This window comes from Astyanax mexicanus, chromosome 2, assembly GCF_023375975.1.
Source record: "Astyanax mexicanus isolate ESR-SI-001 chromosome 2, AstMex3_surface, whole genome shotgun sequence".
Taxonomy (NCBI): Eukaryota; Metazoa; Chordata; class Actinopteri; order Characiformes; family Acestrorhamphidae; genus Astyanax; species Astyanax mexicanus.
Genome location: NC_064409.1, coordinates 29,872,617 through 29,893,878, shown reverse-complemented (window position 1 = coordinate 29,893,878; position 21,262 = coordinate 29,872,617). Strand labels below are relative to the sequence as shown.

The 21,262-nt window shown below is 36.5% G+C and overlaps 1 protein-coding gene across 2 annotated transcripts; it reads right to left on the bottom strand.

Moving 5' to 3' along the window:
* Positions 1 to 1,392: 1,392 nt before the first annotated feature.
* Positions 1,393 to 20,178, bottom strand: LOC103043886 (B cell receptor associated protein 29). 2 transcript variants are annotated; one of them, XM_049475126.1, is made up of 12 exons: positions 19,854 to 20,138; positions 19,065 to 19,186; positions 18,831 to 18,948; positions 18,578 to 18,700; positions 18,252 to 18,488; positions 9,809 to 9,907; positions 8,280 to 8,380; positions 7,946 to 8,093; positions 7,718 to 7,853; positions 5,608 to 5,710; positions 2,899 to 2,999; positions 1,393 to 1,975 (listed from the first exon to the last, which is right to left on the bottom strand). In XM_049475126.1, exons 1-12 carry the CDS (start codon positions 19,913 to 19,915, stop codon positions 1,946 to 1,948), a joined length of 1,380 nt encoding a protein of 459 aa, XP_049331083.1. In that variant the 5' UTR covers positions 19,916 to 20,138; the 3' UTR covers positions 1,393 to 1,945. The 2 variants fall into 2 exon arrangements, with proteins under 2 accessions (XP_049331083.1, XP_007238227.2); XM_007238165.4 differs by lacking the exons at positions 1,393 to 1,975; positions 2,899 to 2,999; positions 5,608 to 5,710; ... (2 more) ...; positions 8,280 to 8,380; positions 9,809 to 9,907 and adding an exon at positions 16,820 to 17,176 and having other exon boundaries at positions 18,262 to 18,488; positions 19,854 to 20,178.
* Between the last annotated feature and the right edge of the window lie 1,084 nt (positions 20,179 to 21,262).

Below are 21,262 nucleotides of genomic sequence, written 5' to 3'. Positions count from 1 at the left end.
AATAGCAAGCGGTTGGTCTCATGTAGCTTGTTTTTGTCCAATAATACTCCCTTCTGAATAGGGAAAGAGCTAGGGCAGTTCGTGAGTAATGCTAATGCTGCCCCAGCAGTGCTAGCTAGGGTTATGAGCAGGCTACAGGCCAATCATACTACCCTCTGAAAGAGCAAAAGAGCTAGCACATAGTGGGTAATGCTAATGTTTCTCGAGCAGTGTTAGGTGGGGTTAGCAACAGGCTACAGGTCAATAATACTCACCTATGAAGTATTTAGGTAATGCTAATGCTACTCCAGCAGTGCTAACCAGGGTTAGGAGAAGCTACAGGCCGGTAGCAAAAAAGTTAAAAATACCATTAAAAACAACCAGAGCATAGTAAAGAAATCTAAACATATGAAATGGATGCAAATTTGCGAGACAGGGGATATATTAACACATTGTACAATACACATTTACACAATGTTCAATGATTGCAACTACAGTTTTGTTGAATCTTTGGGTTTAAGCATTTAAAAAAATATCCCAAAATCCAGTGTCTAAACCTTGCCAAGCCACACTGGAAATACTACAAAGCCACAGGACACTTTTTTTTTTTTTTTTAGAAATGAAGAATGGCAGCATTAAAAATAGCAGCAAGTTCTTGACCTAGTCTCTAGCCCCCCTCACCCATTACCCACCTTGCTTGGGTATTCAGATATGTTCATTCACTTCAGTTGTGAAACACCGTGGTGGTAGTGTCATGGCTTGGGCTTGCATGGCTTATTCTGGGACTGTTTTTTTTCATCTGCATTGATGAACAATGAGCTCAGAAGTCTAGAGAAACATTTTGACTGTCACTTCAATGAATGATGCAACCAAATTGATCGGAAATCCTTTATCATGCAGCAAGATAATAACAAATCCCAATGCCTGGAAAAGCATCAGAGAAGAACAACGCAGAAGGTTAGTGGGTCACAGACATAATGCAGTTACAGCAAGAAAAGGATTTGCAACTAAATATTAAGTCTTTTTCACTTTAACCTATTTTAAATGTATCTGTTCCAATACTTTTGCTCACAAGAATATTGGGTGGGTTCAGACAGAAGGTGCTATCTTCGGAATTGTGTATCAGATCCAGATGTAAATACCTGGAAATAAAAGCTGAATCGTTGATCTTTCGTCTCATGATCATCTTTAAATATAAAACCCAATGTTTTCAGCCTACAGCAGAAATAAATGAATTTGCCTTACTGTTCCAATATTTTCAGAGGGCATTGTATGTCTGTATTATTTAAGAATAACCATGCACATTTCTAATCAGTTAATACATTCATGCACATTTTGTAGAAAAGAAGAAAAAAAAAACTGTTGTGAGAGATCCAAAATATTTAGTGAAAAAATTGAGAGTAAGCGTAAGAGTGAACAAAATCCATTTGGTTTAATTTCACTTTGGCACAAGTACAATCACTGCTCATTTAAAAAAGAACAAAAAGCTGATGAAACCAACGTGTATGAAAGTGACATTCACTTATAAATGCATAACAAATCAAATCTTATCCAGCATATTTTTTGACTAGTTAATAACAATACATGTTATTATCTAGTAAACTCTGTCAAAATAAGGAAGACTTTTGCATGTCTAGAGAACAACACTGCTTTGCTTTAAAAACAAAATATTTTAAAACAAGTGACTATATTAAATCACTGTATATTAAAATTCAACTTAATGTTATTAACATTTCTAAACTTAACAACATGTAGATAGTGTAAACTTAATAATATCCAACCACATTCATTCATATATTTAAACGTCTCAAACTGGTCAAGTCTCTGATCTTTTACTAAATTATCATTGAAACAGTACAAATAGAATATGTCCAAATTACTGTGTGTATTGCTATGTGGTGAATCCAAGTGTGAATAGGGTGGAGCCATGCTGTCTAGAGCTGTTCGAAGCTGATGAGTGGTTTGCTTACATATCTTTCTTATCTTCACTTTGATTCTAGGACAGAAACAGAAATAATTTGAGTTAGGAAATGGCAGTTTGAGTGACAGGAGAATCATCACAGTATAACACAGTCAGTTAAACTTCAGCGACATTCATCTGCTCTGTTAGGAAGCTTAAGCGATCGAGAATAAAAGTACAATTGCTTTGAAAAGTGACAATAGGGGCATTGAAGAGGTACCAGAGAGACAACACCTAAGATTTAGGGTACAGTCTCAGACAAGTACTACCCTCATGTACATTCTCTTACAAATATTTTGAAACATCAAGGCAACATCATTGTGTTGCTTTTTATACATATTTAAAGCATATACGCATAAAAAAAAAGAAGAACACAGGCCTTATGGTAATAGGTCAGATTGATAATGTGCACTAATTAATAGCTTTCTTACAGCTGGGGCAGTAAACTACAAAAATAAATACTTATTAGGTTTCTGGTATAGTGAGAGTCCAAAATCACTTATTATTATGCTATCATGAATGTGCAACTAGTGGTGGGTAAAATTCAGGTTGAATTGATAAGTTATCAAATAATATATGGTAATATTAAGTAGTATAACATTTTGAGCCTTAGATGTTTTGTTTAAACCTGAATCTCTGAAAGCATCAGCCATGTGAATATATCCCTTCTTTTGCTTACTAATCTACATAAAAGGCGTTCAAAAATGATTGAAGCCACTTTTACACTGAAAGGTAATGAAACTAAAAATGTTAAAAAGTTGCACAGTGCAATATTTTTGCTTGGCAACCAAAACCCAGCACAGTATTTAACAGCATATACTAGAACACAGTTATGTTGGTGTAATGATTCGTTTCTAAACGTTTGTCTAAAGTCATATGAACATCATATGAAGTCTAACAGTAAAAAAATATTTTTTATTTGTGCGGAAAGACAGCTACATTTGGGAAGAGTTTGTTACCAGTAGTTGCTGGTGGTCCTGGAGTAAACGGTCATATTCTTTGGCCAGGTCTTCTGTCTGCTTCTTAAGGACATCTACTTCTGATCTGGACTTCTGCAGGGCTGCAGAGAATCAAATCGATAATAAGTGAGTGAACATCACTGCTCTGCATCAGAAGGAAGTGTGCACACGTGTACGAGCACAGGTGCAGTACGGATTCTTAGAAAGTCTCTGACTCCAGGTTTCTTATAGATACTGTCGTTAACAATAACTTTTTTTCTTAATTTTTTGCTTTCGTCAAACACATGGCGTCAATCAACAATGGACAAAGGAAACAAAAGGGAGAGTGAAGGGAGTCTTGGCATTTAACAGAGCTCATTAGACATTTCCCCTTATAGCCTGGTAAACTAGATGCTTACCCAGCTCTTGACCCACAACTCAACACCTGTTAGTACAACACCTGTATCAACATTAGAAACATTATAGACCAGATTCCCAGACAGAGAGTATGCATAGTCTTTGACTACACAATTTTCAATAACGATTTTCCATTTTAAAAATAGTCTACAACTCCCAAACTTTGGAAGAAGCAGCCTGGCACAGCCTGGAGAGATCTCCATCAGTGTCAGAGTGTCCCACATGAGTCTGGGGTTTCCTTCCATCATTTATTCCATCAGCTTCTTCTCTACAATCCCAAGACAGAGCTGGCCTTCTTGATCCTGCTGTCTCTAACTGAATTACTGCAGGTGACAGATGGCAGCAGGAATGGACTAGCCATAAGTGATTTTGATTTAGTCTTGGTCTTTTGATTAAATGTGCAATAGTTTTAGTCACATTTCATTACTATTACAGCACAGCAAACTTGATCACTATTAAAACTCAAGCAATCACTGTATTAACAGAGAAAGAAAATATTTTTTTTCAGGGTTTTGTGTAAAAGTCTTTATATTACTTTACTAATCCATTACTCGTTAACAGCGCTAACATGCATTAACCCTTAAATTAATAGTACTAAATGCAGTGAGGGCTTTGTAAATTGTGTCTCGCAGCTCTAGTAAAATCTTAGCTAATGATCATGGATAACAAAGACATCCCTTTTAGACATTAAACAATGTTAAAACTAAACTGAACCAAACTAGCTAACAAACTAACCTAGCTACCTGAACAAAATGTCATGCATAATCTGCCTTCCGTAAACTGAATGAGCATTTTAAATGTATTGGTTGAAAGACACATGCCTCATAAGGTTCACTGATTTTTATTCCATATATTTTATTCCATATATTTTATTCCATATAGCTTAGGTTTTATTAGCAGTGTCTAAAAGTTTACTGAGACAGGATGGGAAACCCCAATAAAACAATTTAATTAAATAAAGCTCTCAGTTAAACTTAGTAACTCAGTAAAATATTCTCATATACAAAGCAACAGAACTGCCCTCAGGTAAACAAAAAGCACAACACTTTATTCATATGTAGCCACTACATTATATCCAGCTCTGTACATACATTACACTGGTCAGCCATAACATTACAGTTACCTTCTTGGATACATAGGGATAGTGACAAACAGTCTAGTAAAAACTGGGATTCATTACAGATCACTACAGATACTTTAAGTATATATGCAATGAGGAAAAAGAAATCCTGTATAGAAGGAATAACCATTTTATAATCACATTGCAGATTTCCAGCCCTAGGTGGCAGTGTGGTGACGTAAGTAGGCAAATTAAAGGATAAAGAGCAATGTGGCCAGAACCAGTACAGCCACTGGGTGGCTCCTGTACTGCAGAAAACTGATTACCGGTCACATATCCTCTCACACAGTGTGTTGGCGAGGTAGTCTAAGGTGGTGGATCATGCTGGTCAGCATGCTTGGTCATACGGCTCATTTTGGTTGAATGGCATTGATCTCAAAAACCACTTTGAAGTAAATTAAACCATGCAGACTGTTGCTTTTGTAATATCCCTCACAGTCGTCCTAAATAAACATTAAATGCTGTTTTTTTTTTTGCTAGGATGAGTAAGTAAATATATACTATACTGACAAAAGTATACGCTTGCCTGCATTGCGCCTGATCTGAAGACCACATGAAGTTTAAAGATCTGTAGTGTTTGACTCTAAGAAAGACTCTAACCCTAAGAAAGTATGAGATCTCTGTGCACTATGCCCCTTAGTATCCAGTGACCCTGCTTTGTGTTACTCTGACAGAGCGAGTTGTTGTCTTTCCCAGTCACTTCCACGTTGTTATAATAGCACTGACAGTTGACTGTGGAATATTTAGTAGTGAGAAAATTAAATTTCACAACTGCGTCCTATCACTGTACCATGCCATGGAAGTGATTGGAACTTGAATTCAGATGGGTGAGCAAATACTTTTGGTCATTTAGTGTATAAGAAAAAGATTTCTACCTGGCTCCAAAAGGCTTGGACAAAATGCTTATGGGACAAAAGAGCTTATGTACTGATAATCGTACATCCCTATTTTAATTACATTGCTCAAATATAAAATAAATGTGCATTAGCTTTTGAACTTCGACTTTTTTTTTAAATAGTTTGCTGCCTTGGTCGAGTCAAGTATTACTCAAAAAGCTAAAATTATATATATATATATATATATATATATATATATATATATATATATATATATATTCCTTTTGCCCATTGGTGACCAAAGTTTTAAATAAGAAGGTATTTATTAATCCAAAGACACAGTGTGTTTCTACTCACCTTCAGTAGATGTCTTCAACTCATCTGTTAGTTTCTGCACCTCTTTTCTAAGAAGTTCATTCTTTTGTCCACTCTTTTCCTCTTCTGTGCCATCTACCAAAGCCTACAAAGAAAACGAGCATCTTATTCTTCTGCCATACTTTCACTGCACATCTCTCTACATGAACATTTTGTTGACTGTGGCCGGAGTTCTATCTGTCCATCAGTCAACAGCACTTCCTAAAACTCATCTGACTTGTCTAACATATTCTATAGCAAATTTTAAACATTGGTTTTGTGAGGCATTGTTCTCAAGTCTCGTTTCTTCTAAAAGGATTACACCCATGAAGCATAATATTATGAACACCTTTCTACACCAATTATTCATTTTTACAGTTCTACTGGTCTACCTGTTCTTCAGTGGTAAGGACCAGAGAACCAGCTCTTTGGGTGGTGGGTCATTCTCAGCACTGCTTTGACAATGACTGCTTCACCTTGTAGATGTAAAGTCAGAGAAAAAACTTCAGAATGCAACAGATAGGAATACCTAAGAGGAACAAAATTTCGTGTTTGATATTGAGATATTCAGAATTCAGCTCTTCCTTGCCAGTTATCACAACAGAGAACAATCAGGGCAGCTGCAGCTGTCAAATGATGGAAAACCACATCTAAAACCCATCATTACTATTTGAAAATCTTTGTCAAAAGTTACTTTTATTTTAATAAACTTAACTTTTACATGAAAATATTTAACCAAAAAAATCTTCAACACTGCTTCCGCACAGCGTTCATGCAGAATGCAGCAATTTGTGAACCAAAGGAAAACAACAGACAAAATGAGTGATAAATGCAAAAGGCAAAATATGCAAAATGTGACCTTGTGACGTCAAGCCAACAGTATGATAAAAAGAAATGTCAAACAAAGGGTTAAATATGTGTGTACATCACATGGTCACCCTGGGAAGTTAAATAAATGTATTCATTACTCATTTCAAATCAGTGTTTTACCTAAAGTGACGCTCTGTTCTGAAGAGCAGGAGCATGGCCAGATTTTCCCTCATTCTTGGTCATATATACTTATTCACCAGTTAGGTTTAGCAAAAAGATGGTGGTTTTAGGTTTGTTGTTTATTATTTAACCTGCACTCTGACGAGCTTCAAGAGTCTCAGTCCCACACGCAGTGTAGCATCACCCTCTCCACCCCTGTTTTAACCCCTGCTTTAAACAAGTGCTTTCCTACACAGGGTGTGCTTCTGCTTGATTGCAATAAAACCTGCAGCTTCATGGACCTTTGCAGATAAGATTAGTGACCTCTGCTCCAGCCCTTTATCAGTGTTCACAGGATGCTGCCCACAAGACGCAGTAGGTGGACTATTTTCAGTCCAACAGTAAAACTGAGATGTTTATAAACTCCAGCAGCACTGCTGTGTCTGTTCCACTTGTACCAGCACAGCACACTCTAACACACCACCACCATGCCAGCAATTATAGAAATACAATCTCTTTCTATTTGCTCAGTGGAGATGAAAATAGATAAAGGGTGTAGAAACAAGCAGGTGGTCATAAATTATATGCTAGATTGGTGTAAATTACTGCTGGAGACCACTACTGACTACTTGACTAGGATCTTAACCTTCCTGCCGTGTCTTTGCACTCACGTATGGGGTTTGATTAGCTTTTTACTTAACACTCAAACATTCTGCACTGTAGAAACCACAAACTGAACTTTTTTTTTCTTTTAGATCTTTAGATAATTGCTTGGAAAAGCCAATAGTTTCTAAGTGTAAACAGAAGATTTAAAGACATGGACCACATTTATCAAATTTAATGTTTTGTGTTTTAAAAGCTAGTTTCACTGAAAAAGCTACAGAAAGAGTAACTGTGTAGTATTCTTGCCAAATAGTTAAGTCAACAGTTTGATTTTGAGGAATACATTTCCACCGAACCCTAGTCGTTTATACTTAGACAACACCAGAGGCTTTTGTATGACAAGCCTTTTAAAAGTGTTTGTCCACGAAAGAGACAACCTTATTATATTGTTTTCTGCTAATTCCATCATCACAAAGTCTGAAAGCACAGTGAAAGTTTAGCCTGGTTTGGTAACAATTTTGAAAAATACAGAAAAAAAGACCTGCTTGAGCAATTCAATGTCCTCCATGTACTTTTTGGCAGCCAGGTTAGCTGCCTCTGTCTGGGCATGAAGAGCTTTGCTGGTGTCTGTAACCTCTGCCAGCTGATTTATCAGCATGATCACCCGGCGCAAGACCCTGTTAGATGCAGATGCCACGTGAGCAAAAAACTAAAATAAATTAACAACCAAAAGGCATTATCTATTGATCCTAAAAAGGGTATTACTTACAGCCACAAGAAGAGGGAGAAGCCAGAGATATAGAGATTCCTCTGGGCTCTGAAAAGCTTCATATGCAAGTGGTCAACCATGTTAGGTGTCATTTTGGCTTCTTTGCTGGGTTCAGCTCCAGAGTATTTTCTAACCTCCCTTACAGCATCTGTTATAGATTATAACAAAATAACAGCATACAATCAGTTTATCAACTGAAAAACAATTACAGCCATGTGTATTCTGAAAGCTGGTAGAATAACAGCAGTACAGAGAATTTTCCGCCCAATATCCGATTGGACTATGTTAGCTTTGGCCTTGTAAAAATAAGTCCAAAGAGGATTAGACCACATACCCAGAAAAAGAACAATAAGGATGATTATCATTGCCAGGAATCCCTTGTTCCAGAATCGAGCAATGCTGCTCCACATGTTCAGTTTGAATATAGATTGCCATCTGCACAGAACAGCAGGACACAAAAAACAGATTTGAGAATGTGATGGAGAACGTCAAAATGCAAAATGTAAATGAAAACATAAAAAATTAAACAAAGAAACACAACATTTCTTACATTTACTTTGACTTGTATTTATATGGAGACAGTAAGAACACAAGCTATTTCATGTTTTGTCGACATTAAATTTGTTAATATACAACCATTTCTGCATTTCAGACCTGCAACACATTAAAAACAATTTGGGACGAAGCAATTTACGGCTAGTAGTAAGGTAAAAAGTAATAATGTGATTTTAAACAGGTAATTAAGGTAATGACTTAAGAAATATTTAAAGGGATTTGATTAGCTCTCCCTCTACAGTGCATAATATCATTAAACCATTCAAGGATTCGGTCTGTAAAAACAAACATGATCTCTGATCCCTTAAATGGCATTTATATTTTACTGTAAAAAACATTTTACTGCAAAAAACAAAAGCCAGAGTGTTATGATATGGGGTGTGTACATGTATTTTTCAACAAGATCATGTAAAAGCACATGCTGCACAGATCACTACGGCATGGCTGCAGAAGAAGAGGGTAAGGGTACTGGGCTAGGTCACCTTTCGTCCTGTCCTCTCCCCAACCAAGAAAAGGTGATAACAAATTGAACTGTTACTTTAGGACATATTTGAAAGGAGAACGAAACAAATTTACCCATGAAACACTTCATCGTTTGGTGCCTAGATGTTTTTAAGTGTTAAATTGGAAACAATAAAGAAAAAGCTTTACCGTCCCAATTTTTATGGGTTACATTCCTGACATAGATGTGTATTAACAAATATGTTTGAGCAGAAAAAAATATATAAAATACCTTTTTTTGTTTTATTTGAATTTTGATACTATCCATTTGTGTAATCGTAGCAATAAACATGGCAAAGCATCCACTGTTTACCAAACAGTGCACAAAATGAGCTAATTCAATAAGCCAGACTTTTTAGCACAAGCCTGGTTCATTTTTTTTTTTTTTCCAAATTCAATTTCATAAAAGAGGCTAAACGTAAGCCCCATTTAGTTACTATTGAAAGATATGTGACTGAACAAACCTGCGTTGTGCCAGGGTTAAGTTCTGGTTTAGCTCAGAATGGTCTCTTCTGTTATACAAACCATGTCAGAGAGGAGACTGTCGGAGAGGAAACTATAATGCGGCATTTAGCACTGATTTATAGTTTACTATGTAAACTTACCTCTGAATTAAATTTGAAATTAATAAGAGTTTAATTTAGAATCATTCAATATATTATGTAAAAATGTTTTTTATATATAAAATAACTTTACATATAAAAATAATGGAATGTTAAGAAATGTTCTAATTGCCACTACCCCTTAATAAAGGATCATATATGATAACATAAAATTAAGTAAGGCAGGACGAACCAAAATATTTACCTTTTAGCTGAGATGAACGGCAGACAGAGGAAGAAAAGGATTCCAATTTCAGCATAGAGGAATGAAGCAACTGCAGTCCACTGCAAAGTCATTTTAAGCCTGCAGAATGCTGAAGAGCAAATAAGGGGTCATTTGTGCATTTAAGAAAATATTTATTTTTGTGTTCTCAAACATGTCTTAAACAGTTCTCTGTGATTTACTGCATTGTGCACGTACAGTGTAGGGCTGCCACGATTAGTCGACTAGTCACGATTATGTCGACTATTAAAATAGTCGACGACTAATTTAATAGTCGATTAGTCGTTTTGTTTTTTTTTCTTTGTTTTTCTCTCCAAACTGCTGCGACTGCCTTTCTGTCCTGGACGCACATGCGCAGTAGTGGAAACCGGGGTAGGTAGTGGACGACATCTCAGGACATTATACAGACAGGCTCTGGTTTCATGGCTACCCCGCTACAGAACTCAAAAGTGTGGGATCACCAAGAAAATAAAAGTGAAACGCGTGCAATGCAATATCTGCAATGAAGAACTTGCCTTCCTCGGCAGCACAACCGCGATGCACGAGCACCTGAAAAGGAGGCATGTTGTGGCTGATTAAATGACGAAGAAGCTAAATTGCTATTTAGCTGCTAAAATTAGCGTAAACAGAGCGTTAACTTAGTACTTAACTTACTCATCTTGATAGCTTTAAAACAGAGGTCACTAATAGGCGGACCGCGATCCGGATCCGGACCCAGACGTTGTCACAAATGCCGTCCCAAACCGATAAACTACAGAGAAAGATTTCATTCTGACAGTGGCTTCTGTTTTCAGTGCTTTTCGGTGCAGTAAACTCACAGATCAGTCATGTGTGGTGTAAAATCACCAAACGCTCTCCTCTGCCAATCAGATCTGTGCAGACCGCTGCCCTGTGTACGGTAATGTACACAATATCTGGACAGAGAGGCATTTTTTATTAATATACTTTTTTTTCATAATAGTTCAAACAACCTCACAGTTGAGATGTTTCATAAATGCCAGTGCCTTATCCTTATTTTACACAGTTGTTTACACTTTATGCTAAACAGTAAAATAATTGTCTGTTACAACAAGCTGCATATTTCATTAAAGGTTTAATGAACTATGATTTTAATTGTTTTTATTTTTAGTTAGCATATAGCTGAAATCTAATGTTGGTTGTATAATAGCAGCTGCATTCTATTGTGATAAACTGTGTTTTATATTCAATTAACGTATGATCCGATTAGTCGACTAATCATAAAAAATAATCGGTGATTAGTCGACTATAAAAATAATCGTTTGTGGCAGCCCTAGTACAGTGCAGTCTTACTGAACTGCTTCAACAGGATTCCTGGCCTTTCTGTTATCATCACTCAGCGATTATTATCAGTAGGACATCATCATAAAACAAATATGAATATATACAAATTATGCAGCAGAAACATAATCAGTGAAGCAGCACAATTAATTTATTTAAACTTCTCAAATACCGCAATCCAGTGCAGTTAGTGAAATACCACCAAAAGTGTTAGCATTTTTGGAAAAAGGGGAGAACCTTCTGAAAAAGCTGCAGGGGTGGCAATATTAAAATATTGAGTAAATATTGAGTATTTTATTGATTATAATTAGCCACAGCCATACTGTAAAGATACAGCAAGTCACAGTAGAAACGCACAGTGCACGTTTGCATAATGCCATGTACATTTGCATACCAAATTCAACAGTACTAAGCTACCTATTATGTATCTACTCTTTAGACATTCCCTTTAGACATTAGATGAACAGTCAAGCTTCCAGTTAGTGAGGGAACAACTAGCTAGTTTAAAAACATACAGGCTGTGTCCCAATAGCGTGCTAGGTACTAACACAAACTAATCTTTCAGTATGAAGTATGTGGTATACACAATAGTGTCATGGAGTTAACTCTATGACCAGTCAATCCAGTGCAGAACAGAAAGGGAGGAGCTTCTCACAGTGGGAACAATGTTAGAAAAATACTTGATAACCAGCAACGGCAGCTGGAGAACATGCAGTGATGTATCCTGGCATAGCAAAGCTTCACCAGTACCTTTAAGTGCAGTTGGTTTAGTATTTTTTTTCTTCATGTACCTAACCTGCCAAACCTGCACTATTAAGACAAGCCTATTGTAAATACCTTATAGTAGTATACATAGTACACAAAGTACAGTTGGCATTCAGCCACAACTTGTTCCACTTAAAGCAGTGCTGCGCAGACCTATCACTACTGCACTTAGTTTCTTTCTTATACATAAAGTTGTAAGCTCTGAGAAATGCTAAAATTACATATTATTATACCACAGTTAGTTCCGTCTCTGCAATGTGATTGGCTGGGAGGCATTTTATGAGTGACATTATCAGCCGATAATACACTGTAACCGTAGATCTCCATGTATTACTCTGCCATATACAGGAAACCTAGCAACAATGCAGCGCTTATAAACCAAATGCGATGTCACTGTACACCACTGGGAGGTGCAGGCAAAGACGTGGTCCACACAAATAAATAATCCCAGCGATTCGAAAATACATATTTTTACACACATTATCAGACACCAAGAGTTGTTATTATTAAAGCTTAAGTGTATATATTTTCCAATTAATATAGGGTATTTTAAGCTGAATGTAAGGTGGACTCTTGTAATTCTGCAGGTCTCGCCGCTGGGGGACGCAGATGTAAACAAAACTTTCAGTCAAACAAGCACTGGACTTTAATCTACCCAGATTTCTCTCTATTTATGGAGTAAAGCGCTTCTGTTTATTTACAGTATGATTAGATTTCCACAATTTTGACTGAAATGTCAGATAATGCAGAGCTTACAGTGCAGCTACAAACAGAGCAGCAATGGAACTATTTTAACTCAGAGTTTTTATAACCAAACAGATTATATTTTCTCGTCCTACAACCACATCACAGCAGTGCCAATATTACACGTCATAGCACGAACGTCGAGTGAATTATTGCTTAATTATTATTATTATTATTATTAGCAGTAGTAGTAGCAGTAGTATTTTTAATGTTGTTTTTATTAGGGCAACTCTTGGTGTAATGGACATCATTGCATCAATCCATCACGCTGTTCAGACCACACTCTGTGAAGTTTGATTACAAATGTTTGTGCAGAGCAGCCATCTGCGTGTTTTTGGTGTTTGCACCAAAAGTGCTGTGTTTTCATCACTCCATGCTACTCTATTACCTAGCTTCTCAAACATGTAGATGTAAAGCCTGAGACAGATGCTCATCTGTTGCTGCACAGCTTGCGCTGGTCATCCTCTAGTCCTTCACCAATGGTCACTTAGGATATTGCCCACAGGATCCAGCCTGTTACACTTGAAGTGTTTAAAAACTCCAGCAGCACTGGCACTGTGCTCAATGTGTGACCACCACCAAAGTAATATTTGTTCTGTGGTGGTCCTGACCATTGAAGAACATTGAAGAAGAAAATAATAATAATAATAATAATAATAATAATAATAATAATAATAAAAATGTGTGTAAAGGCGGTGGCTGACTTCACATATTGTGGAGGAAGCACGGGGGTCCTAATGAGTGGCTTGGTAATTGGCCATATAAAATGAAGAGAAAATGTGGAAAAAAATGAAATAAAATGATAAAAAAAGAAATCTCACTGAAGCAGGTTTTAAATTTGTGGCTGAAGCTTGCTTACTATTACCCTAGGCTCGTAGGTCTGACTCTCAGGTTGTGTTGTTTACCTGGCTCGTGTTATCGATCAGCCTTTAAAAACAGGGAGCTCACCTGATGGTACAACAGAACCCTGACTGAGACTGAAGTACTCAGAGCTTATTGGGACACAGCCAGGGTGGAAACCCCCAATACAAGACCTGATTCAACAGCATGTGTAGCTTTCCCCTAAAATGAGCCCAGCGGGTTACTACAGACACTGTATATTTATTTCTGAACTGAAAATATAAAAATAAAAAACAGTCCTGACTAGCCAGGAGATATGTCGGATAAGAAGCTCTCTGTCGTGTGTTGTGAGAGAAGGTTTAACTATTTAGTTACTGGTTTAACTGGTTTAGTTATTCACAGTTCCAGGGATTTTTAGCACCAAGGGCCTCGGAGTTAGGCATGGCAGTGTATCTGCAAAATACCTGATATAATTAAAAGCTGTATCTTGGTTCCTGGACCTCAGTAATCAGTTAAACATGCGGTAAGGTGTTCTCCGGCTGCGTGAACAGCTCACTCGCTCAGACTCACCCTGCTGTGGACTGAGAGAGCTGAGGTGGGTAGGTTGGCTGTTCTAGCAGCGGATTCCCGCCCCGCAGCGGCCTGTTCTACTGTAACAGCAGCAGAAGTCCCTGTACTCACCTGTCTGCGGCTCAGCTTCACATCAGCGCGGTCAGAGCGAAATCTGGAAAACTTTACAACTTCTGCCTCTACCGTCTCACAGTCCTGACGTCACTGCGCTGTCTCAACTACACGGACCGGTGTTGTGCCGGATTGCGCTAGCTATCGATAAGTGCTACTTACAGCACTGCGCATGCGCGAATCCTTCTTCTCCGTTTCCTATTTTGTTGGCAGCGGTGTAAACGGTGTTAGAACACATTTAAACGATGTAACACAACTCGTCAAAACACCAGCACTGAATGTACGGCGACTACCTCTGTCAGAGCCCCTCCCCTTCAGCCCCAGTCAAAAGTTTGGACACATTCTGCTTTATTAGTTCTTGATTCGTATTATTCACTACACTCTAGATTCATATTCAAAAATACGAAGGAACACATGTGAGGTTAGGTAACTAGTAGATAAAAAAAGTATTTGTTCTTCACAAATCCCTGATATAAACACCAAACCCAGGTGATTTGGAACGTGTTGAACGCAGAGCGAAAGAACAGCAGTTAAAAGAGCTCAGTACACCTAGAACTCCTACAAGACAGCTGAAGAACCATTCTAGGTTCTACCTCATGAAGCCGCCTGAGAGAATAAAGAGTGGGTAAAGTTGGCATCAATAAAAAAGGGCTACTCTGAATTAAATAAAGCATAAAACATATTTTTGCTTGTTTAATTTTTGCTTGTTTAATAACCGCATATGCATTCCTTCATATGGAGGACCAAAACTGCCAAAATTAAAAATAAATAAATAAAAACGTAGGCAATTCACTCAATAAAAGTAATATGGTAATTAAAACAGTAAAAAATAATTAATAATTAATCTAAAAATTAATACACAAACATAAAAATAAATATCTTAATTTTTTTGGGGGTTTCTTTATTAAGATTTTTAATTTTTCTTTTGATTCATTTATTTATTTACATAACTATTTATTTCTGCATTCATTTATTTCCTGATCTATTTTTTTCAGCATTCATTTATTTCCCGATTTATTTATTTCAGCATTCATTTATTTACCAATTTATTTATTTTGCATTTTCCTTGTCCCTGTATGATAATGAAGGGGCGTGTTCTTTTACGTACAGGCGTAACAATCAAGCCCAGAGAGAGAGGAGCTGATATGAGTAGATGAGTCCAGAAGTTGAAAGTTGGGGTGAAGTTCGGTATCGCTGCTCGCCTCAAAGAACTGGATCAGAGTCTGTATTACAATCTAAATGATCTTTATTAAATAATCTTCCATGTTACCAAACTTACAGGCAAAGGAGCAAGACATGTACAATCGATCTAGGGTATCTGACATCGATCAACCAATAGGAATGCAAAGACGCCGTGACCTCATTGCCGGACAGCCCCTTCATTATCACATAAGGACAAGGAAAAACATAAATAAATAAATCGGGAAATAAATGAATGCAGAAATGAATAAATCTGAAAATAAATAAATACATTGTGATATAAGTAAATACAGAAATAAATAAATAGTTATGTAAATAAATTAACAGAATCAAAAGAAAAAATAAACAATGTTAATAAAGAAACCCATAAATAAATATTATTAAGATATTATTTTTATGTATATGTATTTATTTGTATATGAATTATAATTATTAAATACTTATAATAAACTGTTTTAATCACCATATTACTGAGTGATTTACTTACATTTTTATTTATTTATTTTTAATTTTGTCAGTTTGGTCCTCCATACCTTCATAGTTATAATGTTGTCATATTAATCTACACGGTAGAAAACAAAATTAAAGAAAAAATATAATGAGAAAGGGTGTGTCCAAAGCTTTGACTGGTACTGAATAAGTAAGATTTAGCTTAGATTAAGCTATATTTATAATGCAGGCTGCATTTCAGGTGTAATGAAACAATTACATAAAAACTAATAAAAGCTCTCCAACACAGGAAATTAAACAATGGACTATAAACGTATTTGCCCTGCAGTTAACTAGTTAACCAGCAGCTAGGTTACTGAACTTTAGCGCTTCACTTTTATGTATATTGAGTACTTGAAGGGTTGTTCTTAGAAGGAGGATTTCACCCCGTTCCCTTGTAGCTAACTATGTTCTAAGGGAAAGGGTTACACTCGAAAACAAGGGATTAGGGGTATGAAATAGAAATGGGATTGGGCCTAAATCACTGCCCAAGTTGCCTTAAATTACTCTTAGACATTAGAAAGCAATACTTTTTAGAATGTTTTTCCACACTGGGAGTTATCACAAACCAGCTTTACAGATATGATTCGTTTTTTCAACAGTGGCAAGGAAATCCACCCTTAGATTAAGATGAACAAATCTAGAAAGAAAGACTCAAGATGGAACTTCAGCTAAATTGGCCATGCTATCTTTCCACAACACTCCTAATGTGATGTTCAGCACAAGCTGTTTTATTGGAGCTTATTTTGACTGCTTTCCTCAGAGCATGCTGGCTACCCAGCAATGCGGCATCAGCAGATGTTCAAAAAGATGCAGTGGCTGCAGGAAACGTGCTAGTAATTATCCACCTAGTGATAGGGGCATTGTTAGTGATAAGGGAAGTTTATTTGAAAAGGGTTTGGAAATTGGCCTTTCAAATTGGGGAGAAATTGGGATGCAATTAGAAAAAAAAATAATCACATATCGAGACAAACAGTACATTCTTATTTACAATCTCACTTTATTTTAAATAAAAATCAATACAAAAAAAATTGTGGGGGGGGGGGGGTTGGGGGGGTAATCAGAATCTAAATTCTGATAACTATACTGGTCCATAGCAATGGAGCAAGTAGTCAGTGACTGCAGATATACTTGACAAACTGTTGAAGATTTTCCTCTCAGGCTGGGAAGTGATGCGTTCTAACATGTAAATAAGATGCTGGTGAAAGCAAGTAAAGGGAGTCCCCTGTTCCAAGGCAATGTCTACCCAGTCCCACACACACTTCAAGGGGGTATATTCATAGCCAGCAAACAGTGCAGGATTGGCCAGCAGTCCTCGAGCAGACATCACTCCTACAAAAACAAACACACAAAAGATGATAGTAACTGTCAATTAGAAAGTAAACAAGCAAGTCAATAAACAAGTTGGTTCGCCAAAGCCCATCAGAACAGCTTAATTGCTATCTGTCCTGAAAATGCAGCCTTAGTTATATGGATTATGCAATTTTGAAATGCATTAGGCCAATAACAGTTGGTCAATAGTTAATGTTTTACCAAAAAATAGTTGAACAGTTAAAATAGTCGAGCGAGCATTCACTGCCAAAGATAAATTCCACTGCAATGCTGTAGTGCACATTCAAGACAACCTTAGTATACTTAGTAGAAATTTTTTGCATAATTCAAACAGTTATAATAGTGATTAGTAAAGTTTTGCTAAACAATTCATTTTAACATTAAACCATCCCAATAAAGAAAGTTTTGAACTTACAACTTACATTTAAGCCGAAAGAAAGTGATTATTATAGCAAAACTGCTTTATTGTAGACTAGAAGTTTGAATCCACCTTTTGACCTTTCTTACTGTTTACACACATTTTGTAATATCCACGCACCCATGTAGTTGTTCGGTCTAAAACACTACTCTCACTGTCCTCCACTCAATTAGACACTCAGAATCAGAAGCTCTGAATCTGTTGCTGCACAGTTTGTGTTGGTCATTGTCTGGTCTGTCATCAGTGATCTTGGAAGACTGTCCTGATCATAGAAGAACAGGGTAAAAGGACCACAGTCTATAATTATAGAACTACAAAAGTGTCCTATATGCTCAGTGGTATGGATAATTGTTAATGTTTACAGAAACGAGGAGGTTTTAACCATGTTGACCCAAACCATGTGAGCATAATAACACCAATTAATGTAATTACTCACTGTTAAAATTGAGATTAGATCACAGAAAATATAGCTTTTCATAATTTCAATTTGTACTACCTTTTGTAATTCATCAAACTAAAGTTGTTGTTTGTTTATCCCTTTAAAACATTCACATATTTATAAATGAACTACTTAAATTAACATTATTATTTAACGTTACTGACTACAGCTGCAAACATTGCATAGCACCTTTAACAAAAAAAAAAAAAAAATACAACTTGTACATACCATCCACCCCTGTAAGTTCATATATGGACTCCACATCTTGAACGTTTTTGATATCTCCATTGGCAATGACTGGGATAGAAAGACTATCCTTAATAGTTTTTATTGCGTTGTAATGCACTGGTTGATGCCTCTCTAAGGCTGTCCGCCCATGAACTGTGATCCATGACACTCCTGCAGCCTCGGCCTTCTGACAAAGGTCCACGGTCTTCCTCACATCCTTGTGAATTCTATAAGTAATTATACAAAGTTAAAAATATATATTCAGTGGTTTAGTGTGATTCTGTAGAATATAACTGAAGGTGATGTACATTAATACCTTATTTTGATGGATACTGCATAGTTGGGATTGTCTATTTGGTTTTTCACATGTCTCACCATGTCTTTTACTAGTTGTGGTTTATTAATCAAGCATGCCCCATAGCCTTCTGCCATAGCCCATCTACAGAAGACACATAAAGCATTCTGACACCAGTAAAACTTTGCAGTTAAATAAAAAGATGAGCATTACTATAATTTACTGTAAACCAACTTTGAAAGCCAACAGCCACAAAAATGTACATCAGGAATACCTTTGAGGGCATCCGCAATTTAGATCCACTCCATCAGAGAAAGGCGCAACTACACATGCAGCATCTGCCAGTGTCTGGGCATCTTTAGCGGCAAACTGGATGATTAACGGTCGGTCAGCTGGTTTAAAGTAACAATACAATATTAACTTCTTTAATATTTTATATATTTTTATATTTCATTAACATGTTTTAATTACTGATGTAAAGAACTAGGTAATATTCTGATGTACTTACAGTTGTTAGTGGTGAATTCACTATCTCTGGCTTTGACAGAACGCATGAAATCAGCAGCAACTATCATAGGGGTGTAGCACATGTCACATTCATATTTTCTCACCAGAGATCTGAAAGACAGTCTGACAGAAGGAGAATATGTTAATGTGCAATCAAAGAGAGGGCTAAAACCATAAGTCGACATGATGTGAATCATTACAATTTGTTGACTCCAAATTTCAGAGTAGAATAAGCATTAATCAGCTTGGTCACCAAAAGTGACAGGTACAACAAATTACATATTTTCTCACTAAATATAAAAACATGGAACATATTAAATATTCTTTTGGGCATTTAAAGGGCATTTATATCCCACATTCAGCATTTTATCGTTTTGAAGCCAAAAAGAAAGCTAGGAACAGGAGCACAGCAGAAAAATGTAAACTAACCTACTATTTGGAAAAAATATTTACAAATTAGTCGGCTACCTAAATAATCATTAGTTGCAGCCCAAATCAGAGAATATGTTTTTCTGCTAAAATATCCAGCTCAAGATAAGCTTTTGTTCGTAGCTGGTATGAGCTGGTCTTTCTGGTTATTCACGAGATATCAAGCAAGATCAATATAGCTTAGCTTGTTGACCACACTAGTTCAGTCAGGTTGGTTATGCTTATAGATCTGTTATAAACAATCAAACTAAAACTACTTTGGTCAAAGCTGATCAAATCTGGCTGACCAGCTTCAGCTGTCCGTCTCTACAGCAGGAACGTCATGTTAATTACTTAACGCTAAATCCATCGCTCAACTTACTTTGAGTACCGTACCATTGGAGCACAAACTCTAACAACTTTTCCATTCTCGAACAGGTCCATGGAGAGGCTTTAAGAGTAGACACAGGACCGAAACATCCACAGCCTGCTCGCCCTCGTCTTTTTCCACAGCTCGCGCTGGCGTTCTGTTAACTCTCGCAGTTTCCCCCAGGGGCTGAAACTGAAGCCGCGCGGATCTGCCCGGCCCGGTTCCTTCCTAATTTACTTTATTTTACCGGATCCTGCCGGGCATGTGGCCGCGGTACTGTCTAATTCTTCTGTACAGTACCCCCCCTACTCCCTATCTAGTGCACTAACTACGTAATCTTCTGCGGGTTACAGATCCGGTGCGGAGCCCAATCATACGCCCCTCCCATATCCACCTCTCTGTGTTTCCGGTCGAGATTGGAACATCTTATTGGACGAATTTTCAGAAGAGATCTGTCATTTAACGATTCTGGGCGGAACCTTGAGACGAGATACATATATATATATATATATATATATATATATATATATATATATATATATATATATATATATATATATATATATATATATATATATATATATATCATTATACATAATTATATATCATTTCTGAAAATTCCGTTAAAATAATTAACATATTTTAATCAATAACATAATGCATTTGACCCAAAAATACAATTTTAATAGATTTTACAGTGTTTTTATTTATTAGACACTATGGGTTTTCCCATGTCCCTGGTGTTGTGCATTCTCTTTGTGTGATGGGAATATAAAGTAAAATCACAAAAATCTTTTGATTTTTTAATATTGTTTAAAAGTTTTGCATAACCCCTCTTGTAACTATAGTTTATTTTTCTAAATGCTTTTTAGGCTTTTATTTTGTCACAAATTCTAATGCTTTTTTGCATGTCCCTCAAATTACTGTCCACCCTGTTATGTCTAAGTAATGTCTCTTTAAATGAAGAGCTGTTTTACATACAGACATAATTTCCTGAAGTTTGCATCATCTTTTTGTGGGGGAAACACTGTGGAAGATGAATGGCTAACTCCTAACACTAATGTCTGTTTTTCCTAATTTTATCCCATCAGTCTGGCATGGCCAACCACAACATGTCCACTCTTATGAAAAATATGAGAAAGGCTGTAAGATTTAAACATTTCAAAAGTCATATTAAAAAGCATACAATTCTTTGTCTAATTTCACTATTTTGCTACCCTGGTTTTGCTCACACACTGGATAATGGCTTATTTTATGTCAGAATGTCCACCCTGTTATGGCCCACCCTGTTACCACCAAAGACATAACAGGGTGGACATCATAATGTATATATGAAGTTCTATGTTGCTTTATTATTATGTTTAGTATAAATAATAGGTTTCCTTACTATTGATATTAAATGTGCATCTTTTAAAGAATGC

Coding starts and splice junctions, on each gene's coding strand:
- LOC103043886 (XM_049475126.1), bottom strand. CDS start 19,915: ATGGACCTGTTCGAGAATGGAAAAGTTGTTAGAGTTTGTGCTCCAATG. Junction 8,381..9,808: donor CCGTTCATCTCAGCTAAAAG/GTAAATATTTTG, acceptor TGTTCTGTGCAG/ATGGCAATCTATATTCAAAC. Junction 8,094..8,279: donor CCTTATTGTTCTTTTTCTGG/GTATGTGGTCTA, acceptor AATCTATAACAG/ATGCTGTAAGGGAGGTTAGA.